The sequence below is a fragment of the Nymphalis io genome, chromosome 5 (genome assembly GCF_905147045.1).
Source record: "Nymphalis io chromosome 5, ilAglIoxx1.1, whole genome shotgun sequence".
NCBI lineage: Eukaryota > Metazoa > Arthropoda > Insecta > Lepidoptera > Nymphalidae > Nymphalis > Nymphalis io.
This window is the reverse complement of record NC_065892.1, coordinates 6,586,926-6,613,096: the sequence shown is the minus strand read 5'-3', so window position 1 is coordinate 6,613,096 and position 26,171 is coordinate 6,586,926. Positions and strand designations below refer to the sequence as shown.

General features: G+C 30.3%; 1 protein-coding gene across 8 annotated transcripts in view; it reads right to left on the bottom strand.

The window, feature by feature from the left end:
* The window catches only part of LOC126768474 (cAMP-specific 3',5'-cyclic phosphodiesterase), a 341,168-nt gene that overhangs the window by 62,231 nt on the left and 252,766 nt on the right, over window positions 1-26,171 (bottom strand). For 6 of the 8 annotated variants that reach the window (XM_050486608.1, XM_050486611.1, XM_050486605.1 and 3 more), the window contains one exon: window positions 599-796. In XM_050486608.1, the coding sequence (XP_050342565.1) occupies window positions 599-796 (198 nt within the window). Of the gene's footprint in view, window positions 1-598; window positions 797-7,513; window positions 7,610-12,886; window positions 13,294-26,171 lie in introns of those variants that run through there. The other 2 variants (XM_050486610.1, XM_050486609.1) reach the window with 2 other exon arrangements.

Below are 26,171 nucleotides of genomic sequence, written 5' to 3'. Positions count from 1 at the left end.
AAGGTAGTTGAATTTGATTTTATTATATCGTAATTTAAACTTACTTTTACCCATATAAGTAATAAACTTTGTTTTTGTGTTGAGATAAATTAATCCCTGCGAAATTGTAAATTAGTTACTTTAGGCTGTGGCTACGAGTGTATAACATATGTATAAGCTGTAACAGTGTATTGTAAACTACTCTTGAAGGAAATATTTATTTCAATATCATATATGTTTTCTTTTGAGTTAAACTCGAACAATGATTTTTCTAAAATTTTCTTTATCACCCCCGTTCCTCAACGAAATAATTAATTGTTGTAACTATAACTTGAAGAAACTTTTCCATATTGTTGCAGTTATGACTTATCTTTTAAAGTATAGTTTGTTAAGTTGTTGTTGTTTAAAAATATTGTTTTAATTAAGTCATTAACCTTCATATTCAAATGACGACATTCATTCTATCATCAAGGCTTATTATTAATGTTCTTTTTTTCATTTCAAAAACTGACGTCATCATTTACAGAATTAGAATGAATAAATTGGCTATTTTTAATTTTTTAGATTGCTTTTTACGAATTACTATCTACTTTAAATCTATAATATTACATGAACCTACCTCTCGCTGGCAATAGAGCTGTTTCGCGACATCGACTTGGGCGACATTTCGAAGTCGGAGTCAGATCGGTAGAGGAAGGACTCGCGGCGCTGGGGCATGGATTGGAGAACCAGCGCAGCCGAGGGCGAGCCGCCCTCGAGTGGGGAGCGTGCGCCCCCTGCAACACCGCCGGCGCCCCCGCCATTCTCCACATCGAAGCTGAAACAACAAAGCAAGGATTAAAAATTTTAATTTACACATGTAGGTAATGGTAAACATCTTTGTGTTCAAATCTATTCCTGAATTGTGGTGCTATATAACCACTATACCATTTGCGGAAAATATCTTAAAAAATATTTTAGTTTATTTTGCTGTTATGTAACTATCACATAATAATACCTTATTCCTCATCCATCATTCGCTTACCGTTATCCCATTTATTAGGGATTGGCACACTGTGTGTTTCTCATTTATTCGTCTCTGCATACGAGAACGTTTGATTAAAAAACAAATAGATCATATTTTAATAAATTGATGGAGATGTATATTTAAATCAGCTAAAGATGTATTTTTAAATTATTTTTCTTAATAAAATCGCATGTTTTATAAAGCAAAGATATGTGCGTTAAATAATCTTATTTCTTAAAAAAATTATGACAACAATTTTCAAACTAAGTCTTCAGATAAAGTTAATTTTTTACTGCTATTACAAAAACAAAAAAAAAATGTTTTGCTGATGATTCAATCAGCTTCAACTTATATATATTATCCAATGAATAATTAAAAAGAAAAAAATCAGTCTTAGTTTTCATGGCGAAAAATAATCCAGAACCTATATTTAAAAAAACAAAATAGAAAATGTTTATGTACACAGTACAATGCTTTTCTTCCAATTGAGAGAAATAAAAGGTTTAGAAAAATACCGTATATTTCCACAAGATGTCGAATATACCTAATATTTACGGTGTATCTCGCAAGTGGTATTTCAATTGACGACTAGCCTATTTTTCATGGCATCAATGTCAAGTGTCTGCCAAACGTTCGCTAATGACTTAATTGAGAAGTATTGATGAATACTTCAAAAAAGTATTCCATATCATTTTCTTAGATTAGACACTGTTTCAAACAAATGTTGATATCAATTATTTACAGTTACAGAAACAGAAACAGAAATATAAGAACGATAACTAGTACAATATAATTGTTAAGACGATATAAAAGGGCTCTGAAAAAGGTAGAAACAATGATGTGTTACAATTTTGTGTAAAGAGTTGCGTACACAATACACATAAAAAACAGTTACTTATGGCTTATTACTGATCTTAGTACAAAAATATTTTGATATATCAGTAATAACATGAAATTTTATAACTACTAAAGATTCATGACGCCTAAAATCGTCAACTGCAGAAAACACTTAAGCACTGGATAAAATTTGAGTTCTCCTTTTCTTTCTTCTCTTCATCAATACCGTTATCGCCATTTAGGAGTCACTATTAGAATAGTCACTTTTTAATTTTCGATTAAGTCGCTGTCGCGTAAGTCAACACCTATATAGTGATTTTAGTGTACGATGTGTGTATATATATATATATTTATTTATTGAGTGAAAGTAATTATTAGTTTACAACAAATACTAATTTATTAAAATTAATTTAATTTAAAGCCGAAAAGGAGAGCAAAGATTAAGTTATAACAGATTAATTTGGCAACATACGCTCATTATTAAATTAAGGAAGTTGCTATTGAGCAAGATTAAATTTCCAATCTGGAGAACAACATAAAATGTTAAATAATAATTAATCCTTCAAGTATATTTTTTATATAATAGGAAGGCGGACGAGCATATGGTTCATCTGATGGTAAGTCACCAATGCTCATAGACATTGGCATTGTAAGAAATGTTAACCATCGCTTACATCACTAATGCGCCACCATCTTGGGAACTAAGATGTTATGTCTCTTGTGCCTGTAATTACACTGGCTCACTCACCCTTCAAACCGGAACACAACAATACCAAGTACTGCTGTTTTGCGGTAGAATATCTGATGAGTGGGTGGTACCTATCCAGACGAGCTTGCACAAAGCACCACCAGTAAATATTTAATTACTTGATGTGGTTGAATATGTTTTACTAGCATTTTCGGTACGAAGTGTTTAATTCATATTTTACACGAATTGATAGATTATTTAACAATTCTGAAGATCTTACTATCGGCATCAAAATTTTATATACTTATTTATTTAACACAGACATTTAATTATGTTATAGAGTTATTCAGTAATTTTATTTTTACTTACAGATAGAATTCATGATATATTCAGTTGGAAACATTTTCACTTATTTTCAGTTATTCAGTCTATTTTTAAAAATACTTTCGGCTTCGATTTAGTAAGGTTATTTCTAATAGAATATTTATTTGTATTGATACTATTTGTTATACATTTTATTATGTTTGGGAACAGGCGTGCAATGAGCTTTGGAACAATCTGGAGCTTTTAGATATTGGTATTACAAGAGAGGGACACATGATTGATAAGTTATCAGGTTTGTTTTGTATATAACTTATTGTGACCCTCGTGTCAGTAAGTGCACTACCGTCCACTCATCTTTTGCAATAAATTGAAAAAAAAAACATTTACGTTTGATAGTAAAAAGCGACTTTGTGATTCACACTTCGCATTCACTGGGAAGCCCTACCAAAGTAGTAAATTAAATTATCTATAATTTTTGCTCTAAATAATATTACATGAAAATTAATAATTATACACAAAATATATGATTTTAAAATAATGACAAGGTAAAATAAAATAAAATACAGGTGCTACATTCAACGAAAAACCACGACATCTGCCGGAATTTTCATGAAACTTTTCCCTGAGTCGCTTTGAGTTTCTAGACATTTCCAATAGAGGTCTCTTTTACGTAAGAATTATTTTAATGTTATTTTTAAAAATAATTCTAATGTTAGATGTGCATGAGCTAAGTAGCTTATGTACATACACACTTTTATTAATTTCATATTACTAAAATTTTTAAATAGAAACATAATCTCTATATATATAAGCGAAATATATATATCCTAAACAATTTGCCCGATTGACTTGAAATTTGTCACAGTTACTCCTTCCCCGGCGTAGACGCTCACTAATAATGGACTTAACGCAAATCATATCCAAAATACATTTTTACGATTAGCTAGTAATTTTATATAGTATTAAGTTATGTTAAATACATTTTTATATATACATAAACAAATAAAAACCTTAAGATAGAGAATATAAGAGTATCATCTTAACTAGCTTTCATATTTATTGTCCTTTTGTGTAAATTCACAGTTTGTGTTTGTAATTCACAGTTGTTGAATGTCTATGAGCATTAATCATATATTTTTCAATTCCTTAATTTAATTTCTAATAGATAACACAAAAAAAAATTTTAACGTATTATCCACTATATATTATTATCATAATTTACTTTTTTTTAATAAAAAGTACTTGTTGATTCAAACCTTATGAAAATTTCAACCAGGTTTTCATTCTCTTATTAGGCTGTGTGTAAATATTTACGAACATACGCACAAACACATTTTTTTTTTAATATAGAGGGTACATAATTATGAATTTATTTCAATGAAACTTATTTTGATGATTCTAGTCTGATGTGCTTCTTATCTTATAACTTGAGGCGTTTAGATGGTTACTTTCTTGAAAAATAAAGACAAACGAATTTGGGTTTTGACTTTAATGATGCCCTATCAGGCCAAGAGCTTGTATGGTATAGCTGAAGCTGAATGATACACTTTTGGTCTATATTAAAATGTATTCTTTGTGTAATCGCTTTTAAAACTACAGACAAATTTTGTATTTGTAAAAATCATTATTTTAAGAAAATAGAAAAATTGTTATACTGTAATAACAATAATAATTGTACAACTACAATGTAAAGTATCTTTGTTCTAAATTTATTGGTCTTGGTTGTTCGTATTCGCTTACGCTCCACTTTATTGCGCAGATATGATCGATCCTTTAATGTACGTGGCTTCGTTGACCCCTAGTCATTATGTTAATACTTTATTCAATATACGACTCGTCAGGTTGACTAATTCACGTCTGTACATATAATATACTAGCTATTCGACCCGGCTTCACACGGATAGAAAAAGAAAAATGTATTTTGGATAGGATTTGCGTAAAATCTTTTTTTTAATCCGTTTAAAATCCGTTTCCGTCTACGTCGGTTAAGGAGTAACTGTGACAAATTTCAAGTCGATCGTGTGCATAGTTAAGTAAAACTCGTGATGAGTGGTATTTCGCTTATATATATTCCATATATATGCTGTAGAGTAATTGCGATTAGCCTCGACAAAATTAATTAAACAAAGTAATGTTGGCGATAATAATTAGGAATAAACGTATGAGTTACATGACGAAAATCCAGTTAAAATTAAAAAAGTTAGTGGTTCGTTTAACAAATGAACCAAAACAAGAAAATATATCTTCATACATTATTTTAGTGATCTGCTCTCTTTTTTCTTGTAAACATATTATGTTTTTATTTGTATTATGTCTTTAAATAAGAACTTTATTGATATAAATAATAAAAAAATACTTTCCGCGAACTAAGCTTCATCTCATGACGATTATCCCTTATATAATATACCTCTGTAGGATCCGAGAATGATCCATCTATTCAGTATAGTCATCATTATATTTTATTTCAATGTGTATATCCGGTTAAAAAGAGCAAAACAAACAACTTCGTGACTGTGGAATTGCTATTAAGCAAATTATTTGATACTATAATATTATCCTATTTCAGAAATAAATTCACTGATTTATCGTAGATTTAATCGTAATCCTTTCAATAGTTAAATTCTAAATATGTACGATAAAAAGCATTTTTCTTTTTGGAAAATAAATTGTCAAATGAAAAATGTGGAATGCGATACGAAGGAGATATTGATGGAAAGCCGTTTGATGTCCAGTATCCGTTGATCCCCTACACACTTTTTACGATCCGATTACGATTGTTTTGAGGATTGCAACTTTCGTAATTTAAAAGCCTTCTTTTGAATTTTATTTGACTACATCAAAATATGAGTACTTACTATAAAGTTTAATGTTAAGAATCAGTTAGTAGGATAATAAAGATATAATATAAATACATACGTACACGTATAACAAAAACATCAAATATAATTTTTTTCGGTTTTTAGTACTTATATATAAAAATATGCGCTGTTAAATCGATGGTAGTCACTTCTATTAGTGGTTACGGAACTGCCGGGCATTATATTTTGCTCACGTTTCATTTAGATGAAGATTAAAGTTCGGATCAAAACTAATCGACTTGTAGTTAATTAAGCTTCTACGTAGTTATATATTGCGTGTCATCGTTGTTACATCGATTTAAATTTGTGAACAAAACCGAGATCATTAAAATATGTACCCATATCTGCTAAAGAACATTTGAAAATAGAATTTTAAAATAATTCAAATAATATATCTTAAGAGTATCACAACCATCGAATTCCTTCAATTTTTGAAACAAAAAATCTATTATAGCAGCCTGAACTGACAATTTTTGTGATCTTTTACAGTGTCTACAAACAAATATTTATACAAATAGTTGACATATATATTTTAAATTATATAATATATCTTCTTGATTAACAAATGAGATACAATATTATAACATACAAATTATAAACATTGGGATTTATCATCTCAGATTTTGCTTACTATAATTTTTTACAATGACAATGATTAAAGCTCGAGATCTGCGGCGTTACAGGCTAGTCACTAAACCAAGAAGACAATCAGTAGATGTAATTCACGTACTAATCATTCTACCGCAAAATATTTTACTGATGGTAGGGCTTTGTACAAGCTCGTCTGGGTAGGTACCACCCATTCATCAGATATTCTACCGCAAAACAGCAATACTTGATATTGTTGTGTTCTGGTTTGAAGGGTGAGTGAGCCAGTGTAATTACAGGCACAAGGGACATAAAATCTTAGTTCCCAAGGTTGGTGGGGCATTGGCTATAAGCGATGGTTGACATTTCTTACAATGCCAATGTCTAAGGGCGTTTGATGACCACTTACCATCAGGTGGCCCATATGCTCGTCCACCTTCCTATTCTATAAAAAAAAAGAAAAAAAATTGAGTGCCTTGTGGTACATAAAATGCCATTTTTTAGTACAACTGAATTCTGGCGGCGCATCCATGTATTATTATGATTTCTTAAATTGCTTATTACTATGTATATCGATCCGTAAATATAAGATCCATATTACTGTTAGGCTTATTTGGATGTTTGACCAACTCTTCTATGAAAATAAAATTTACAAACGATTGCTCCTGTCATACTGAAAACATTCTTATAAAAAACGTTTAATTGCACATAGGCAATTGAAAGGTTTTATATTTTTATCATTCTTAATGGTTAATGCCAATTATTTATCACTGTTATTGAAATAAGACTGAAGGAAGTTATATAAATATATCATCATCGAGAGTTACATCACTTGTGGGTGAGTTTTTTTAAATGTGGGTCATGAATACCATCTGGAAATACGTACACGTACGCACACAATGCTATGATTTTATTTATAAAATATTGCGTCCTATTGTGAAAATAATTGTTCAGCTTCATCATCGTTATCAAGTTGAGTTTCTAATATTTTTACTTTAAAACAAATGCAGATTGTTTTACATCTTGTTAAATTTATAATTTGTCTGGCAGATTTTAAATTGTAGCGACTAATTTATTACGTATACAAATCGATATAAAATAACATCTTAAAACGGAAGTAGCGAACGATGTCCATAAAGATTTTTGATTATTATATTTGTAGCTTTATATAAATGTCTATATAATAGAATAGTTAGGTAAGGGTAACATATTTTCGGTCATTTGAAGCAATACCTGCCAGTAGTACGTCTTCGAGCTGACACTGGTGGTCTACGCAATGGCCGACGTGACGCACCCCTTGCACTCCACCTTCGGGGTGCTTCACTCCACCTATAGCCCACATTCAACCTCAGTAACCTAGCTACGTCCACCACCATCCCTAATTTATTATAATAAATTAATAGTTGTATAATTTGTCATTCTTATTTATTTATTACCAATACGTAAACTGGGAATTCGATAAAGTATAAATTAAATTAATTGGTTTATCAAAAACCGCACTTACAAATTATAACTGATTGGATCTTTATGATAAGACACACAACTGCTAAAACATTATTATTTAATTGCATTACAATCATAGCCGTTGGTTATCAGAGAGTAATAGAATACATAACAAGTACATATTTCAATATAAAACCGGTATTTAAGTGAGGTAGCTTATACCAACACGTGGAATATGCAGATTTCCGAAGAATTCTAAGTCAGTGAGATTAATTAAACTCGAATGAAGTACATGAAAACTATATAATGGACTATATTGCATTAGATTTATTTATTTGGACTACTTATATACCAGCTTGTGATGGAATTAGCCTCCTAACCTTATCGTCAACGGTGAAGAGGCTTTACCCCAGCAGTGAGATATTAACATGCTGTTACGTTATATATAACTAAGGTCTTATATATAATTTAATCTTTATCTGAAGTAATTGGCAGCTTATTGATATTTTTATCATATAAATGTAAATCGTTTTAAAAATTATATATAATATTTAAGACAGTAGGAAGGCAGAGATACAGATAAGATATAGTTCCTAAGTCGATAGGTTATCTAGATATGTGAATGTTCTGTCCTGAAACGTAGAATGTTTTCATTTTACACTAATACATAATATAAATGATATAACAATCCTATTTATTAATAACCAGGAATTGGATGAAAACATTTAATGTTGTGGAAATAGTTCCTATAGTTCGAGATTTGACCTATCACCTTAATATATCGGTTTAATATATAAAATACCCTAATTTTGTCAAATAGATAAACAATATATTATTCGGTTTTATAATAATATTTCGTAGATATTTTTAACTTTGTCTATCAATAAATTTAAATCTATTAAAATAACATTGATAAGGGTTTACTCGATAAAGAGACTATAAAGATAATAAAAAAAAAATTGTGTTCGTTTATTTTCATGGAAGATAATTAACAGTTTAATTAACATGAATATGTAACTCAATTAGTAGAGGAGAGTAATTACTTAGTTTTTTGCCCGTTATTCTCAGTAGAATATAAATATAGTCATTTAAAAAAATATATGTAAAGATAACAATGCAATATATGAAATAATTAATGTTAAAAAATACTTAAGTAGCTTTCATTCATAAACGTCTCATTGCTAGACAGTTCTTTATCTGAGGAACTAGTTTTGTGACTTAACCCGTCACAGCGTGATGGTAACGTAATAATAGAAATTATTTACAAAAAGAATAATAGAAATTATTTACAAAATAATAAATTTAAAGATAAAATTGGTTGATTTAGAATAAATTACTTTAACGATATGCTGTTATAATATGTGTATGATTAATGTAAGAGTATGCAAACTGAGGTACTTGACGGAGTTGTTGGAATATATTGTTATATATATTGATATTGTTGTGTTCCGGTTTGAAGGGTGAGTGAACCAGTGTAATTACAGGCACAAGGGACATAAAATCTTAGTTCCCAAGGTTGGTGGCGCATTGGCTATAAGCGATGGTTGACATTTCTTACAATGCCAATGTCTAAGGGCGTTTGGTGACCACTTACCATCAGGTGGCCCATATGCTCGTCCACCTTCCTATTCTATAAAAAAAATATACATTACATTCCGAACCAATGGTAGCTTCTGCTAAACAGCTCGTAAGAGCTTACATCTTACAAAATTAGTAAATGTAATTATGATTTTATGTAAACAATGGCATATATAAATACATGTGGTATTCGATATACTACAATATTCATATATTTATTAACTTATTTTATTGGACTACATTTTATGACTATTTTGATAAAGTTTTGGAAAATATTTTAATAGTAGATCGTAGATAACTTACATAGAAATAAATACGAATATAGAAAATAAGTTCAGAATGTTTGGATTTTATCGGAAACATTTAAATCAATCAAAGATTAACGATATCAGTGACGTTAAATTAAATTTATAGCTCTAAGATCTTAATCAGTTGCATGTATCTTTTGTTATTTTTTAATCATAACTCTGATTTCTTAATCTATGACTTCTATCTTATCTTGTATTATCGTATGATTGTGGAAAGGGTGCGATAAACTGATAGTTATAAGGATGTGCCTATCTCTGTCTTTTAAATTATTTGAATAGTCTATTTTAAAAATAACTTATTTAGTTGGTTTAATATGATTTGATACATTTTTAAGTTAATTATTATACATTTTGATTTTCAAAATAATTGTAAAATGTCTTTTAACTAATTTTAATTTATGATCTTCTAATAACGTACTAAATGAATATATAATATACTAGCATATACCGAGACTGACTAATAATTAAAATAAAAATTACTTACAATTAATTCTAATTCGGGATTTATGTAGTGTTATTCATATAGTTATATAATACAGTAAAGTAAAGCATAATAATATCCTGGGACATTTTTCACACACGGCCATCTGATCCCAAATTAAGCTTGTACAAAGCTTGTGCTATGGAAACCAGACAACTGATATACTATATATACTACTTTTTTTTTTGTAAATACATACTTATATAGATAATTACACCCAGACTCAGGACAAACATTCATGTTCATGCACACAAATGTCTGTCCTGGGTGGGAATCGAACCCACAACCTTCGGCGTGAAAGGCAAGTGTTCTACCAACCACGCCAACCGGCTCGTCAAAGCATATTAGTACAGTTCTGGAAAATATCTGCAATGGCTTAAATTATATACTATTATATTGAATTAATGTATTATTATTACTTGGTATAGGATGTGGTTAGGAGATCATAAATCAATATTAACATTTTATATTGCATTGCACATTACACTTATTTTTTAGATTAATATATCAAATCGAATGTTTATTTACTAATAATAAATATTTAAGCGAGTATGAAGGGAGATAGCTGTTTAGAAATAGATAGAATTCCAATGGATTGGATGTAATATTTCTCCTGTCACGTTCCCTTCGTATGAGACTAATCTTTGTTTCATTCTAGATGCTTAATTGAAGGGAATGTTCTCTTCGTTGGCCTCATATAAATTAATATATCAAGAGATAGTGCTATTGTCTCAGTGCGTTCCTAGCGAAAGAAATTTTATTGCTTTCAATTGTTCGATTCTTTTGTTTTGATAATTTTTAAAGTCAATTTTAAGTTTATTTCACAAGTATTTGTTTCTCGTGTGTTTGGCGGGGGTGTTTATTAGCCTGTGTCATTTTCTGTACACCTGACAACGTGTATGCGAAATTTTGTGATGATCGAATACGTAGTTAAATGTTGAAAGCGTAACAAACTAACTTTCGCATTTATAACATTAGTAAGGAAAATAAATGATAGAGAAATATTTGCTCGATACAGCTATTTGATCTATAGCAATTAATATTAACATGACATAATTTAAATAAAATTTAGTATGTCTTTACACAAAGGTGGAAGCGGTGGGTGGGTGGTTTTGGAGTGTATAGCGTATTCCAACCTCAGGAAGCATAAAGACAAATAAACAAATAGACATTGAATCGACGTGATGTCATTGGTCGAGTTCTGAAATAAAGTCTATGGTAATGAATATAATAATATAATGGGTTTGTAAAGTAATACATTTAGAATGTTGTTATCAGGGATTTAGAAGTAATTGTATAAATATTATAAATAAAGATGTAAAACAAAGATTTGCTTATCTTTATTCCCTTTTCAATGGAATAGGGTATAGGTTAATTTTTCTTAATACAGTTAGGGTCATCTTGTCTTGCCTTGATTTAGAAAAATAATAACGGATCATAATTAGTTTATAGTGTTAATTTAAATCGTAAATGAATGTATCAAAACACTTCATTTAAAACATTAAAATGAACATGACTTTTAATTAAATTTAACCAAAGCGATATTACTTTGAAATTCGATTATGAGTTTTTTTGATTTCCTAAGAAAAACCAATTTCAATATAAGCGGAATGGCGCTCTCGCGAGGGTCTCGACCCTCTACGGCAAATTGGAAATCACATCGGAACACCTCAATTCGTCCAAAGTTATGAGTGAATAAACAAAAATAAATGCATTCCTTTTTCATTTAAGAAGTACAAGACTACGTATGCTTTTAAGTGTAATCTTTAAACAATAATTTAAATTATATTATATACATACATATATATCAAAATTCTAAAGAAATGCCTAATAATATAGTTTTATTTTTATCATCATTTAAATAATTAATTATAGTAAAGTTTTTAAAGTATGTGCATTAAATAAAATATTAAATCAAATGTAAAGCAATGAAGTAACGAAGTAAATAAGCAAAATTGTAACAGTAATTAAATACAAAATTATACATAAATCTTGGACTGTAAAACTAAGTATTTCTTCTTTTATTTAAATCTATTAGAAACAAGACAAACATACTTGTCATTTAAGTAACTAATCGTAAGCTTTTATTGGATAAGAGCGTAAATAAAAGTTGCAATGAATATAGGTTTGCTACATATCAATATATTTTATGAAATTTATGCAATAATTTATATTTAGAAATAACAATTCATAACGATTGAGCTAAATATATAGTATATACGCAAGTTAATTATTTAAAACAATCTCAACGCGTAACACATATAACCATCACAGCAACGATTCAAATTTAGGTAAATACGTAAGTAAATGTAATGGTTAGATGAGAACTTTATAGTATCTTAATATACAGTAATTTTACTTATTATTGTGTCTCGACAATCATAATTGCTCGGCATCATGTTGGCCTTCTACTATAATCAGCGTTACTTGATCATTGCTCATCGTAGATAATAAATAATAATTGACGTACGTAGTTCTGTCATATTACAATGTAAGATAAGGTAGAAAATTATCGGTGAAAAGAAAATTTTCGTATTTAAAAAAATACGACTATTACATAAAAACCTTAATTTTTTCTTATTTAGTCAGTTTCTTAGTTAATATCTGACTTATTTTTGCTAAGACCATGTTTAAATTAACATACAAGGTCCTTTTATTTAAATTTTTAATATTTTTTTTTCTAATTGATAAATGTCTATTTTATCAAGACGATTACTGAATTAGTTCCTTAATTAGATTTAATGAAAGCAAAGCGGTTGTGTGTCTTTAAAAATGGTGGTATAACAGTGCGTGGACCTCTTAGAATAGTCTCCGCTACTGGTCTGGCTAGAGCTGGTGGTGGTCGTGCTTAGAGTGGAAAGGTCGCTGGAGGCACGCGCCGAGCGAAGTCTAGGCAGCATGGGCCCCTCCTCTGCCTCGGGCGACGTAGCTGTCGCCTCGTAAGCCCAGCCCAGCGCGCGCGCGGCCGACCATACCGCGAACACTAGTGTAAGCATTGCGCCTATCGCGGTATTCGTCGAACGCGTCTCCGACCCAGCCTCCACAAACACTTTTTTAACAAATGCATCGGTTAAAATTCACTTTTTCATTTAGTCGCACATTTCTTCTCATCGCGGAGGCTTATCGAAAATAGCATTTCGGCTGCAAGAAGCGCACGTGCTCGACAAACGATCGGTACACACGCGATCGCGACTACTACTGGACGCATCGAAGCGATTTTACGTTGTTTGAAGCATTCGCTTATAATATTTTCATATCAAGAATTATTGAATAAGTTAATTCACTCCTAATCGTAAATCAAGTCAATTGAATCATACTTATTGTATTCGTTTTCGAAAGTCTGATAGTGGCTCACTATGGGCTTGCGCTACGTATCAATGACACCGTTTAACACTAGTTTGTAAAAATCCGCAAGAGGTCGCGAGAGCGTGCGTGTTGATAATATTTATGCGAAGCCACGATCGGTCGGCGTGACGCGGCACTGTTGACGTTTCCGCGGCGCGGGGAACATGAGCGGTCGACGTCACACGCTGCTTGGATCACCCGCGCCGCCACTCGGCAAAAGGGCACGTTCTATATTTATAAGCGACCCACGATCACATCACTACTAGAAACTTGTACTAGAGTGTCGATTATCTCAACTTTCTGAGCGATATCACTTGTTGCACGCGCGTTATATTCAATTCGCTCCGAAGCCGAACGACCAATAAATCGATGGTACCGGCGGTTTCGATGCGACTGTGCGTGTTAAAATGTACAGGCCGCTGGGAAATTGTGTCAGCGGTGTTTCGGACAGGAACAGCGTCACGGAGCATCCTGCGGCTGCCCGGCGGCCATGTTGGCACCGCCATTTTGCCGGGGGTCGAAAAGGGGCGAGCCGCATGCGTACGCCGGTACGCAACCCTCGTGTAGAAAACGTAGCAAGTCCCCCAACCATTCAGTGGAAGCGAAGCTTTACAACCTCGCCTGAAGGGTCACTTCTATTCGACCTAACATGTGTGTTTTTAGTAGGTCATAAAACTGATGTAAATCTGTTTATGAATCACGGGAAGTGATTTCAGTTTTAATATAATTTTAAACTTATATGAATTCTTAAAGACCTTTTCCAACAGTATTGCAGCACAGTTATATGTTATTTCGAAATAAGTAAAAGAACTCAGACCTTTTAGCTTAAATATAATTTTGATTTACGATAGGTAAAAAAAGTAATTTAATTTTTAATTATACGTAGATATCGATTAAACAGAGCTATATTAAATGACGAAAGGAATCTTATTAGTAGAAAGTGTAATAATCTAAATTGTGCGCGTAATCTATTCATTAAAATGAACTTGATAATCTTCGTTTAATTTTGATTTTCTCATATTATAATTAAATAAATTATAATACGATGCCCATATTAAATAAACTGGTTTTAATTTTTTTTAACTTTTTGATGTAAAAAAATGTCATGTCAAATGTAATGACCAATCTGATCAAAATATGAAAACTTTGTACTAAATCCTACAATGTACATACAGATTGTTTCATCCTTGTATGTGTGTGAAAGTGACTATTACGTAGACCACGTGGCGCGAGAACTTGACCGCTAGCGGGTGCAGTCATCAACCTCTAAGTAATCTTAATTGACATAAACAAAAACTTTAGTCTGTACAATAAAATAACATAAAAGTTTGAATTGACATAAAATATGTTCTAAATCGTAATTTACATCAATTAAATATCAAATATCATGATTGGTTGTCTATTTATATTTATGATTTATACCACCTATATATATATACCATACGTATTGCCTTTGTTATACTTATCATACTAGGAGCTAAGAACATTAAAGTATTTACATAAATCGCATATTTGATTACTTTAAAAGTAACACATTATAATCACATTTAAACTACTATATTTAAACGAAGAATACAGAATACAAATGCTGCCTTGAATCGCAGAGGCCGACTCCTGCCTTATTATTACGGTTGCGGTTAAAGATAATTACAGTAGGATTGCACGAAGATGCAATTACAGCGAACATATACCAGTGAAATACGTTGTACATAGGCTCTGCTATCTATTTATCTATTACTATGTAATAAAAATTAACGAGGCAGCTTAATAAAACCTATTTCATGTTCAGACAAAAATTAAATTAGGATTTAAAAAAGATTAATTACGGGGAAAACTTTATTCAAATACTATTCTTGTCTAGCTGTGCATATATGGGTGGTTTCTATTAAAACACTACATACTAGAAAGTTATTCTTGGGTTCTTGTTATCATAGGTAATTATATAATTTGGAAAAATATATATTTGTATAGTGACATAATATACGCAGATATTTAGTATACAGTACTTTTCATTCATTTCAGTATCGAATTTTGGGTAGATGACACAGTCTAAGATGGAACGCGCTTGGCTAAAAGATTCTATTCCTATTTACTCTATTCTTGAAGATAGCCAGATTTCAATATTAAGGAATGATAAAGAAATTTCAATAATCAAATCGAATCATAATTTTTTGAATGGGAAATGAGAAATATATCTTCGGTAAATAGCGGTTATAAACGAAATTCATTAAGAAATCGCGAGTAAGTATTTTGTCTAACAAAATATTTACTTGCTTATCAAACGGTACGTATGTTGTTATCAACAAATAGTTATTTAACGTATTACTCTTAGTTTCTTTTCATGACATTGCCCACCTACGTAAGGTATACCCTATGTCCTGTCTGACGTGTATGGAAAATTTCATGATGATCGGATGAGTAGTTAAGACGTGAACGCTTGATATGCTTTACGACAAACTCACATTAATTATAATATTACTTAGGATGACTTTACATTTATTGTTATTTTGTTGTAATTTATTTGCATACTATAAAGTTGTAATAATATAATATAATGAAAATATCCGAATCACTGATTGTTTATTCAATTGATATAATGCAAAGAAACATATGTTTCTGACACATTTTAAAACATAGTGATATTAAAGAAGTATTTAAAATAATAAAAATGAAATGAGATATTAATAATCCAGTTACTCGCATAAATAAGATTAATACTTATGCGGTATGTTTATTGCTTAAGCCGAAATTGATAATAAACGATACAAAATTTTAATATTATTTGGCTAGTAAATATTTATGTAATATAAATTTTATTTAGTAAAGATTATCCTTTACAGATATTGTTAAAATTAAATTTTATGCCTGTTTGAGTTGTGATACATTTAATTCTTAATCGAATAATTAAACAAATATATTATTTTAATCGAATATCGATCAACTGTTTCCCGCGACCTCGCCCGCTTTATATGTTTGCGTAAGTTAAGGAATAGACAATTAAATAACATCCTCCTTAATATCCATGATACAGTTATTCTAAAGTCCGAATCTGTTCAGACACTCAAAAGTTATAGTGGAATAAAGAAACCAACATACATGAATTCTGAAAATATTCCCAATTTTTTTTAGGCAATCATGTAAAAACAGCTGCTTAAGTACAGTACAGATGAGGTTACTGGCTTGACATTGGTTTTTAATAGGATTCGAATTAATTATATATATATTTTTAAAAGGAACTCAACTGAAAGTATCTAAAAAACCTTTACCCTACTTTTTTCTTGCAGTGACGCAAGTCATAATAAGTGCTTTATAAATCGTCATGTATGATGCTACTTATTTGAAATGATGTCAAGTATATTTATGTAAGTCCATTGAATTGTTAAGTCATTAAAACATATGTAAAAGACAACATACCGTTCTCTCGCAATGTATGCATGAAGGATAATAGACCTATTACGATTGCATGGATTCATACGCTCCATGTCGTACTCAATTGTAATTATTATGTAAATGGTAAGGATAGAACAGCATTGTTTGTATATGTTTTTCTTAGTTCATATAAACCAAGTAAAACGGTAAATGAACACTATCATAAGGTAATTGCATAAGCAGGTATATATGCATTTGAAAAAATCTTTGTAATTGGTAAGTTATCGTATAAAATACTACTTCCATACAAGCCACACTTGGACACGAATTTTGCTATCCGGTCAGTCTGTGTTTTGTACATGGGCCTTTTTATAAAAAATAATGTTTATTTTACAGCATAATATTACACACTTGATACAATAGTTGGGTTTTTTTGTTTCGTGGATACCTTGCTACGATTTACAGACAGCGTTCCATCTACGGCTATTAGCGTGTTCTTAAAACATTCTTGTAAACTTTATAGAAAGAATATATATATATATATATAATATAATGTGGGTGCTATATAGATACATTATTTATACAGATCATACGAAAGTGTGACTAACCAAATATAGAAAGCCTTTTTAGCTTTTCTTATAGTGCAGACTTTGATGTCGCATAATTTGATTACTTTATTATATATGAAAGGCGAATGTTATGTTATAAGTAACATAACATGAGTTCGTGACTTTTAATTTGGATGTTTGCTATTTGACTGCGGGCTGTTTTTATTTTTTTTATACTATAAAAGGATGGGCAGGCAAATAGACATGATACCAAGGAATATTAACTATTTCTTACATCGTCCATGGGACCGACCTTGGAACTAAGATGTTATGTTTCTTTTGCCTGTAGTTATACTAGCTCACTCACTCACACTGGAATACAACAATACTAAGTATTGCTATTAGGCGGTGGAATATGTGATGATTGGGTGGTACCAACCAAAACGGGCTTGCACAAAGCCCTACTGTCAAGTTGTTTTTTGGACATGGCTGGGGAGAGATCAGGTGCAGGACCAACGGCTTTACGTGCTTTCAAAGGCACGAGAGTATAAACACAAACAACGTTAACATTTCGATGTTATGGAGTTTTTTACAGAAAAACAAAACACTTTATAGATGACCAATTATTATATTATCCCAAAACTGTAGTCATATAATCATATTGTGAATATGTAAAAAAGTAAATGAAATCGAGTATTGCTTCTACTACATAAATTAAATTCCTATCCTTTGTTGTTGCTTAAATCGATTTATATTATTAAGTGTCTGGTTATGAATTGCGTCCTGTAACGTTTTTGGGTTAAAAGGAGTAATTAAATAAAGGGCCATTGTTATAATAGAGGCCCACGACAAATCCCATGGCCTTAAACTGATTATTTCCAAGACTATCACTTTAACAAATAATTGCTTGTTAGGCCGAATTATTATTGCTTTATAAAAAAAAAACGAAACAAATATTATCTCAATGCCTTCATAATATAGCTTTTTGTAATAAACTTTTAAATAATAGATATAATAATCAATAACCACTCCTATGACTTATAAGTGTCGAGATAATCCAGTGCTTAGAATACATGAATTTTAACCGAAGATTGTGGATTTTAATTACAGTGCAGCACCATTGAATTTTTGGAGCATCGAATATTTGAAATTTTGTATGTAAACATTGGAGCAGTAATAAGCTCCTAATCTTTTCCTCAAAACGGTTTTAGTCCAGTTTTAGAATACTTACAGGCAGTTAATACTTTGTTTTTTAAAATGTCTAGTTCGTGTAGTATCCTTGTAATATAAACATAACGAGAGAGTATAGTTATTCGCAAACGTAGTATTAAATTAATCATGACTCTTTCTTGCGGCTTCATCGTAGTCGTGTGATCGGGGATTGGGTCGGCTTCTTACCTTTGAAATTTAAAACATTTGAAATAATTAACTAATAATTTGTTTGGTTAAATCGATTGTTTTTGATCAGCCAGTTTTATGAATTGGACGGCATTTAATTTAGATTTTATATGAAGACTAGATTGTCCTGTATGGGCATTGACAACGAACACATTCAAAATTGAATTTGTCCAGGTAAGCAGTAGTTTCTTTTCAATTGCCTAATTTGTGTTTATAATGCATCTTATGCTTGGCAGTGAAGGAAAATATCTTAAGGAAACTTCGAATGCAGGACGGTGAAATAAGTTAAAAATTGTCTCTTTATAAGAAAATGAGCGCTTTGTTGAGGATATACTCGTAGATATACTAAGAGGCTTTTACTTATGTACATATAACAAATGGTAATGTTAAATCAATATTGGTATTATTATAAAATTCAAGCGTTATTTAACGTTACATTCTTTCTAAAGTATTATAGTTAGAAGTGACACTAAATTATGGTAAACATGACTGTGTTTATGATAATAGAGCAGGAAATTAAATTTCCTGTAGGCAAAATATATGATAAGGTGTTATTAGAATTATAGTTCATAAAAATACGAATAAACTATTATTTTGTCGACTGATATCGGTTAGATCTTTTAATTTTCATGTTGTATTATTCACAATATATTTTTTTATTAAAAATATGTATATTATGTACATATGTATAAAATATTGTATATACAGGTAAATAATGTCTGTATATATTTACCTATACATGGTAAATTAGGTGTAGGTAAAAAGAACAGTTTTTCTTACTAAATATTTGATATTAGGTTTGAATTAATAGTATCACATAAGTTAATAGGTTTTTTATATTTTATAAGTCTTTCACACAAAACATAATTATATTACGTATCTACACTGATATTATATATAATATAAAGCTGAACAGTTTGTATGTGTAAACGCATTAATCTCAGAAACTATAAATCTATTTTAACCTTACTTTTATGTAAGATAGCTCGATTATGGAGACAGATTATAGTGTATATATACGGTTGGCGTGATTGGTAGATATTTGCCTTTCGCGCCGCAGGTTATAGGTTTGATTCGCACCCAGGACAGACATTTGTGTGTATAAGCATACCTGTTTGTCCTGTCTGTAATTATATGTATAAGTATGTATTTATAAAAGAAAAAGAAATGTAGTATATCAGTTGCCTGGTTTCCATAGTACGAGCTCTGCTTAGTTTGGGATCAGATGGCCTTGTGTGAATAATGTCCCAGGATATTATTATTATTATTATTTATAAACGAACCTTAAGGAGTGGAGCATACATAAATATAATCGACAACCGATCTTATAAGTTAAACTGGTATTTAGTTAAATAAGTAAAAAGAGTAGCAGCCTGTAAATGTCCCATTGTTGGGCTAAGGGCTCCTTCCTTTTTGAGGGTAAGGATTGGAGCTTATTACTCCACCACTCTGGTTGGTGGCTACACATATGGGAGATTTTCATCACGATTTTCTCAAGATGTTTTTTTTCACTGCCGAGCACGAAATGAATTATAAACACTCATAAAGCATAAGAAAATTCAATGGTGCTTGCCCGGGATTGAACTTGTAATTTGTGGTTAAGATTCACCACATCATTCATTATTACCACCTGAGCCGAAAACAAGCATGTATATTCGAAATTTTACGCTAAAATCTCACAGCACAGCCAGTTTATAAATGTAACTTATTAAATTTAATAATGTTATTAACTATAATAGGGTAATACGATAAACGACAAAAACAAAATTATTTAATATGTCTTATTAAATTGTGATTGTCTGTAAATATTTGCATCATGTAGCTCAATGATTTCATCATCATTATGAAATGAAAGATTTTCATGCATGACGATAATTTATTGTAAACAAACTATTGCTTATGAATAATCGATTAAATTTTTAAGTTTAGTTTTGTTTGTTATTCGTTTTACTACTCCGTACCGTTTACAACAGATAAAAATATTGATCTTATGTTTATTGAATATACTTACTTATATTATGTATTTATTGGTAGGACTTAATGCAACGATACACAAGAGACATAACTAGTATCATGTTCAAAATCTTACTTTTTTTATATACAATTCATATCTTGACCGTTTTATTTCTTCATTTTTTGAATACAATATACAGGAATAACCTGTGAATGTCCCACTGCTTGGCTAAGGCCTCCTCTCCCTTTTTTGAGGAGAAGGTTCCGTGAATCTTAACGGAATACTATATAACAGTTTTTAATTTACATGTTCGTGTATGTACCAATAAAAACATTTTGGTATTTTTCAGGGTCATAGTTCATTCGACATTTATTACAATACAATATGTATGTGTAGATATAAAAAATCTTCCTGTTCACGTTATTCGTTATTCCCATTTGAATGCGCTCTTTATTGGCATCATTCACACATTTGTCTATAAATGGAAAAATTAAAAGAATCATCATTAAAAATCAAATGAATTCGCTATAATAGTTCCTACAAAAAATGCTAATTTGTTGTATTATATATAAATATGTTTTAGAAAATAATTATGTTAATTTCAAAACAAGGCAATAATTCAAAATTATCCTTATCAATAATATAGGTTTCTGTTTTATCGTTTAAAGTACCGAATGTTCTGGAAGGACACATACTTGTCAAGTGAAAAATATCGACATTTCACAATGAGTTACCCACAGAATTATAGTACGTTTATAGTTATATTTTTTTATACAAACTCACGCCATCTAGGCTATAGAAACGCAACTATTTGAATACATGCAGACAGAAAGTTTTCTTATACTGGAATAGATGGCACTTATGTATAATTTAGTTATGACATTTTAGAAAGATTTTTTGTTGTTATAATATTGATTATAAAACGTAATTATTATTTATCAAAATTAACATAATTGATAATATAAGACTAACACATAAGTACACTTTCAATTCCACAGCTAAACTGTATCTATGTCAATAATCTTTATTTCGCATTTGGCAATAATGAATACTAATTAATATGCTGGCGTTACATACATATTTATCCTAAATTTAAATTAAGTTTATGGCAATTACACAACACATACAAATTTGATACATCATATTTTTCAAGAGGACTTTAAAAGGTTAATGAATTTTAAATGTGAATGAACTTTTACCGGGTGTGATGCGACTGGGTGTCATCCTGGGTGCTGCTCCGCTTCCTTTTGCGGCGGAAGCACCAGTCCTGGCCCATCGCATCACAGCCGGCGTGCCGCGAGCCTCCTCCGCCCAGCGCGCCTCTCACTCACTCACCATAGCTTTACATGTAAGCTTTTTCAACACTTTGGAAGCACATCGACAAAGGTATTTACACTCTTTGTTAAACTATATCCTTGTTTTTTTTATTGTTAATTTAAACCAATCGTTTGTTTATGAACGTCAGTTTTTTCTAGAACTGAGATTTTCTTCTGATATTTCGATGTCTTGTTAGGAATATTCTAGATTCGTTGCACGTTGTACTTAATTTATTTTTTTGGCACTATAACAGCTTTTCATTGCTATGTAAAAGTTCGTTTTAGTTTTAAGAGTTCAATGATACCTTAAAACGGGTCAGCACACTGATTTATGGGGTCCATTAATTGATGTTCATTTTATTAGTTTATTTTTAAAAACGAGCTTCCGTTTTCATCTTCTGTTTATCTAACAATAACTACAGATATAAAATGAATTTAATTTGAAAAAAAAACCTAAAGAATACTATGGATCAATCAAGTAAAATATAACTATTCATCTTCTTTTATAATGTAGAAGATTTAAAGATTATATCAGTTTATATTTAACAATAATTAATCATTTGTTTACTTTTTTTTAAATACATTAGAAAAATTAAAAGCCTAAAATATAGAACTATGAATGTAGCTGGTTATTTTTAAGAGCCTTTACTAGTTTTCTTTGTATATACAAAATTAAATCTATTTAACAAATTCAGGAACTTGGTTAAAATTTATTATCCGTATTATTGATATAATAAATAATACGGATGCCAATACACCATTGAAGATAATAGATGCCATTGACCTGATAGTACTTTCCTCAATTAGTAGGATTCTTAAGTTCATTCATTTTGTTTTTACGAATCCCATAAATTGTATCTGGTGACGTAACACTCATCATGATCGATGGCTGACGACCAGGAGGTGGCAAGTGTAACTATACAACTATTCAATGGGTATTATTTCTAAGCATATCATTTGGTTAGTTAATGATATTCAAAGTGAAAAGTAAGACAACATAGGTTTATTTAAGTTATCAATTATAAGATTTATTTAAAAAAGGAAATAACAAAGTTAAGCAACACTTAACTTACTGTTACAATTGATTTTCGATACATATTCAATTTATGCAGTGTTATGCAATTAGATAAAATGTAACTTTGTTTAATTTTGTTATTGGTTCATACGTTCATAGACATCCAGATAGCCTATACTAAGTTATTTTATTAATTCTGAAATTATTTATCTAATTAAAAAAAGAGAGATTGAAAATAGAAACATATAAACAATCAAAAAATAAAAGAGACGGAGTGTGCGTGTGTTTGAATGTTTGTTTGTACCTTTACGTGTATAAAATAGTGAAATAGAACATCCCTATCTTCAAAGTTTAGTTCTATCAGAATATTTTTTGTGAGATATTAAATTATATTTGCCTAATTGGAGGATCATGCAAGATTGACGATAAGTTTAGTTAGTATGGAAAGAAATATTTATATTTTTATATTGTTTAAATTATTAACTAATGTGTATAATTTTTAATCTGGAAATAATATATCAATGACACAAATAATATTATCAGTACAATACGTATACAGCAAAATAACTTCATAACTCCGCTCATTAGCAACATAAGCTACGCTCGTACGGTATACACGTTGTTATCTACAAGCCTGAACAAACTGTACATTTTCCCGTTTCAGAGAAGAAACTAAGGAGACGAAAATTACGGTTTCATTTTATATAAGTATACATAGCGTATTTTTATCACATTTTTGAACGAATATCGTGTACTCATAGTTAATTATATGTATTAAATTTATTTAACTTCTTGAAAAAAAAAAAACTGTTATATGGATAAGTATGTCTAACCTTCTTAAATATAAAACCTTCTTAAATGAAATGCTAGACACTAAAAATCAATCTTAATTTTTCAGACTACCGGTAATAGATGAAAATGACGCTTGATTCTCTATATAGTATTTTAGTTTTCAAATTTCCAAATAATTTCCACGTAAGTAATATTGTTGATTATCGTGTGTGTGCCTAGCATAAAGAAGGCTTTTTAGAAAATGTTTTCAAAAGAGCTGGATACCTGAGATTGCGTCGTGCATTCAGAGAGCGCGATGAGTCCCTGTCCTGATTTCTCTTCAAACAAAGCTACCTATTTTACTTCTACATGAGTATATATCTATGCAATAATTTAAAAACACACGCACCAAACTTTTCTTTTAAACCTTCTCAAATCGATTCGGGATGTGTCAAAATATGACAGCCGTTTTGAAAAGGGTTACCTGAATCATGTCAAAGTTCGGATCAAAGGCATATTTGTGGCTTTGTTCAAAATATTATACGATATTTGAGGTTATTTTTTCATTCTATATACACATACCATATTGAATTAGGACCCGGCAAGTTGCCAGTATGAATTTTATACATAAATTAAAATACATATGTATATAATATAGTAATTGGAACATGTTTCGCTAGACTGATAGAATAAGATTCTTATTTATTTATGCTAAATAAAAGTCATTGTTATTTATGTTATACGATTTTTAAGAATAACAAAAGGTATTATTACTATAAAATGCAATATTGATTTAACTCATAAAGTAATAGTTTCTCACGTGATAGTGACTCAAAGTGTAGCGAAGGTCAAATGTGCCAATCTCTTTATAAAATATTATAATCTCGATATAATAAAACTATTGCAATAATCATTATTTATTAATACGAAATTCTAGGATTTACTACAAAGAGCAAACAAAAAAGCAGTAGTGTTGTTATATTTATACCAACATTAAATTTACACAAGAAAAGAAAAAAACATGGAATTGAAGCAGAGTTTTCCAAAAATATCATTAAATAAATAGCGTTAGGAATATTAATTGTATATTTTTCATTTTACGTTCAGATAATATATTATAAGTATTGGAAATTAAAATAAAATGTGGTGTTTTGTAAATACTGTTCTGTTTAATGTTAATTTGATATAGGCATCATCGATTAATGTATGTATAGTAATGAAGGTAAAGTAGTGTTGTGTTGAAAGTAATTCTAATCTTTAATTTAATAAATTAAACATACTCATAGATAGTTCAAAGAAAAAGTGTGTTCAATGAAACAAAATCTAAATAAATTTAAAAACAGTTTATCGTTTTAAACTCTGTGCCGGTAGTTTTTTATATCATTTTATGCTCATTTAACACTTGCAAGGCTATATATAAACTTTAAAATTACCTAATTTTTCGAGTTCCAGATTTAAAAAAGATTATTATGTTTTCTAAAGATATTCAGAATTTGTGAAGATTCCAGCACGGCAAGACTATATTTACTTGCACCAAATAAAATAAAAAGATTGAAGATTATTCATATTAATTCATAATAAGCTTCTCCTCAAAAGAAGAGGAGGCTTTGCCTCAGTAGTAAAACATATACTGCCAGTTTCTTTACTTACTTATATTATTTATTAACCAACTAAGAAGTAAATTAAATATTCGATACAATATAGTCAACTACTCGTAAATATATACTTAGGTTATATGATTCAATATGCAATCACACGTCACATCACGTATACAGCCGCCATTATATTTGGATATATTTTTATCTAGGCTTTTTTAAATCAGTATTTTATTGTTATTGTTGAGAATTAAGATCGGAAGCTCGTGTTTAGATGAGGGGCGGTAGTCGCGCGTGACTGGTCGCACGGTCGCGGGTACTGGTGCGGCCCGGCGGCTGACGTCAGAAGGCCCCGTTGGCGCATGCGCCCAAGCCCCTGTACTCAAAATCTAAAGAGCCCTACACCTCGAGACCTCAACGCTTTGGGACTAAATCGATTTTTGAGGTGCAGTTTTATAGAATCCGATACTTAACATTCATCACGTGTAAACAGTTTAGTCAATAGCTAATATGTAACCGATATCTATTGATAACACTTTTCTGAACTCTAAATGAAAAGGCTCTAAATCAATTGTCGTATTTGTTTGTTTTTTCAAATTATTTTATTTCACATTTGTTTGTAAGTGTATATATTCAAGTTTCCAGGTGTATAGCATTTTACATAAAATATATTACGTCAAATAAAAGAAAAAGTTGTTATTTTAAGTGACATGTAAACTATTTTACCGTTCATTTAAATGGTTCCGTTAAAGTACTAGATCATATATTTG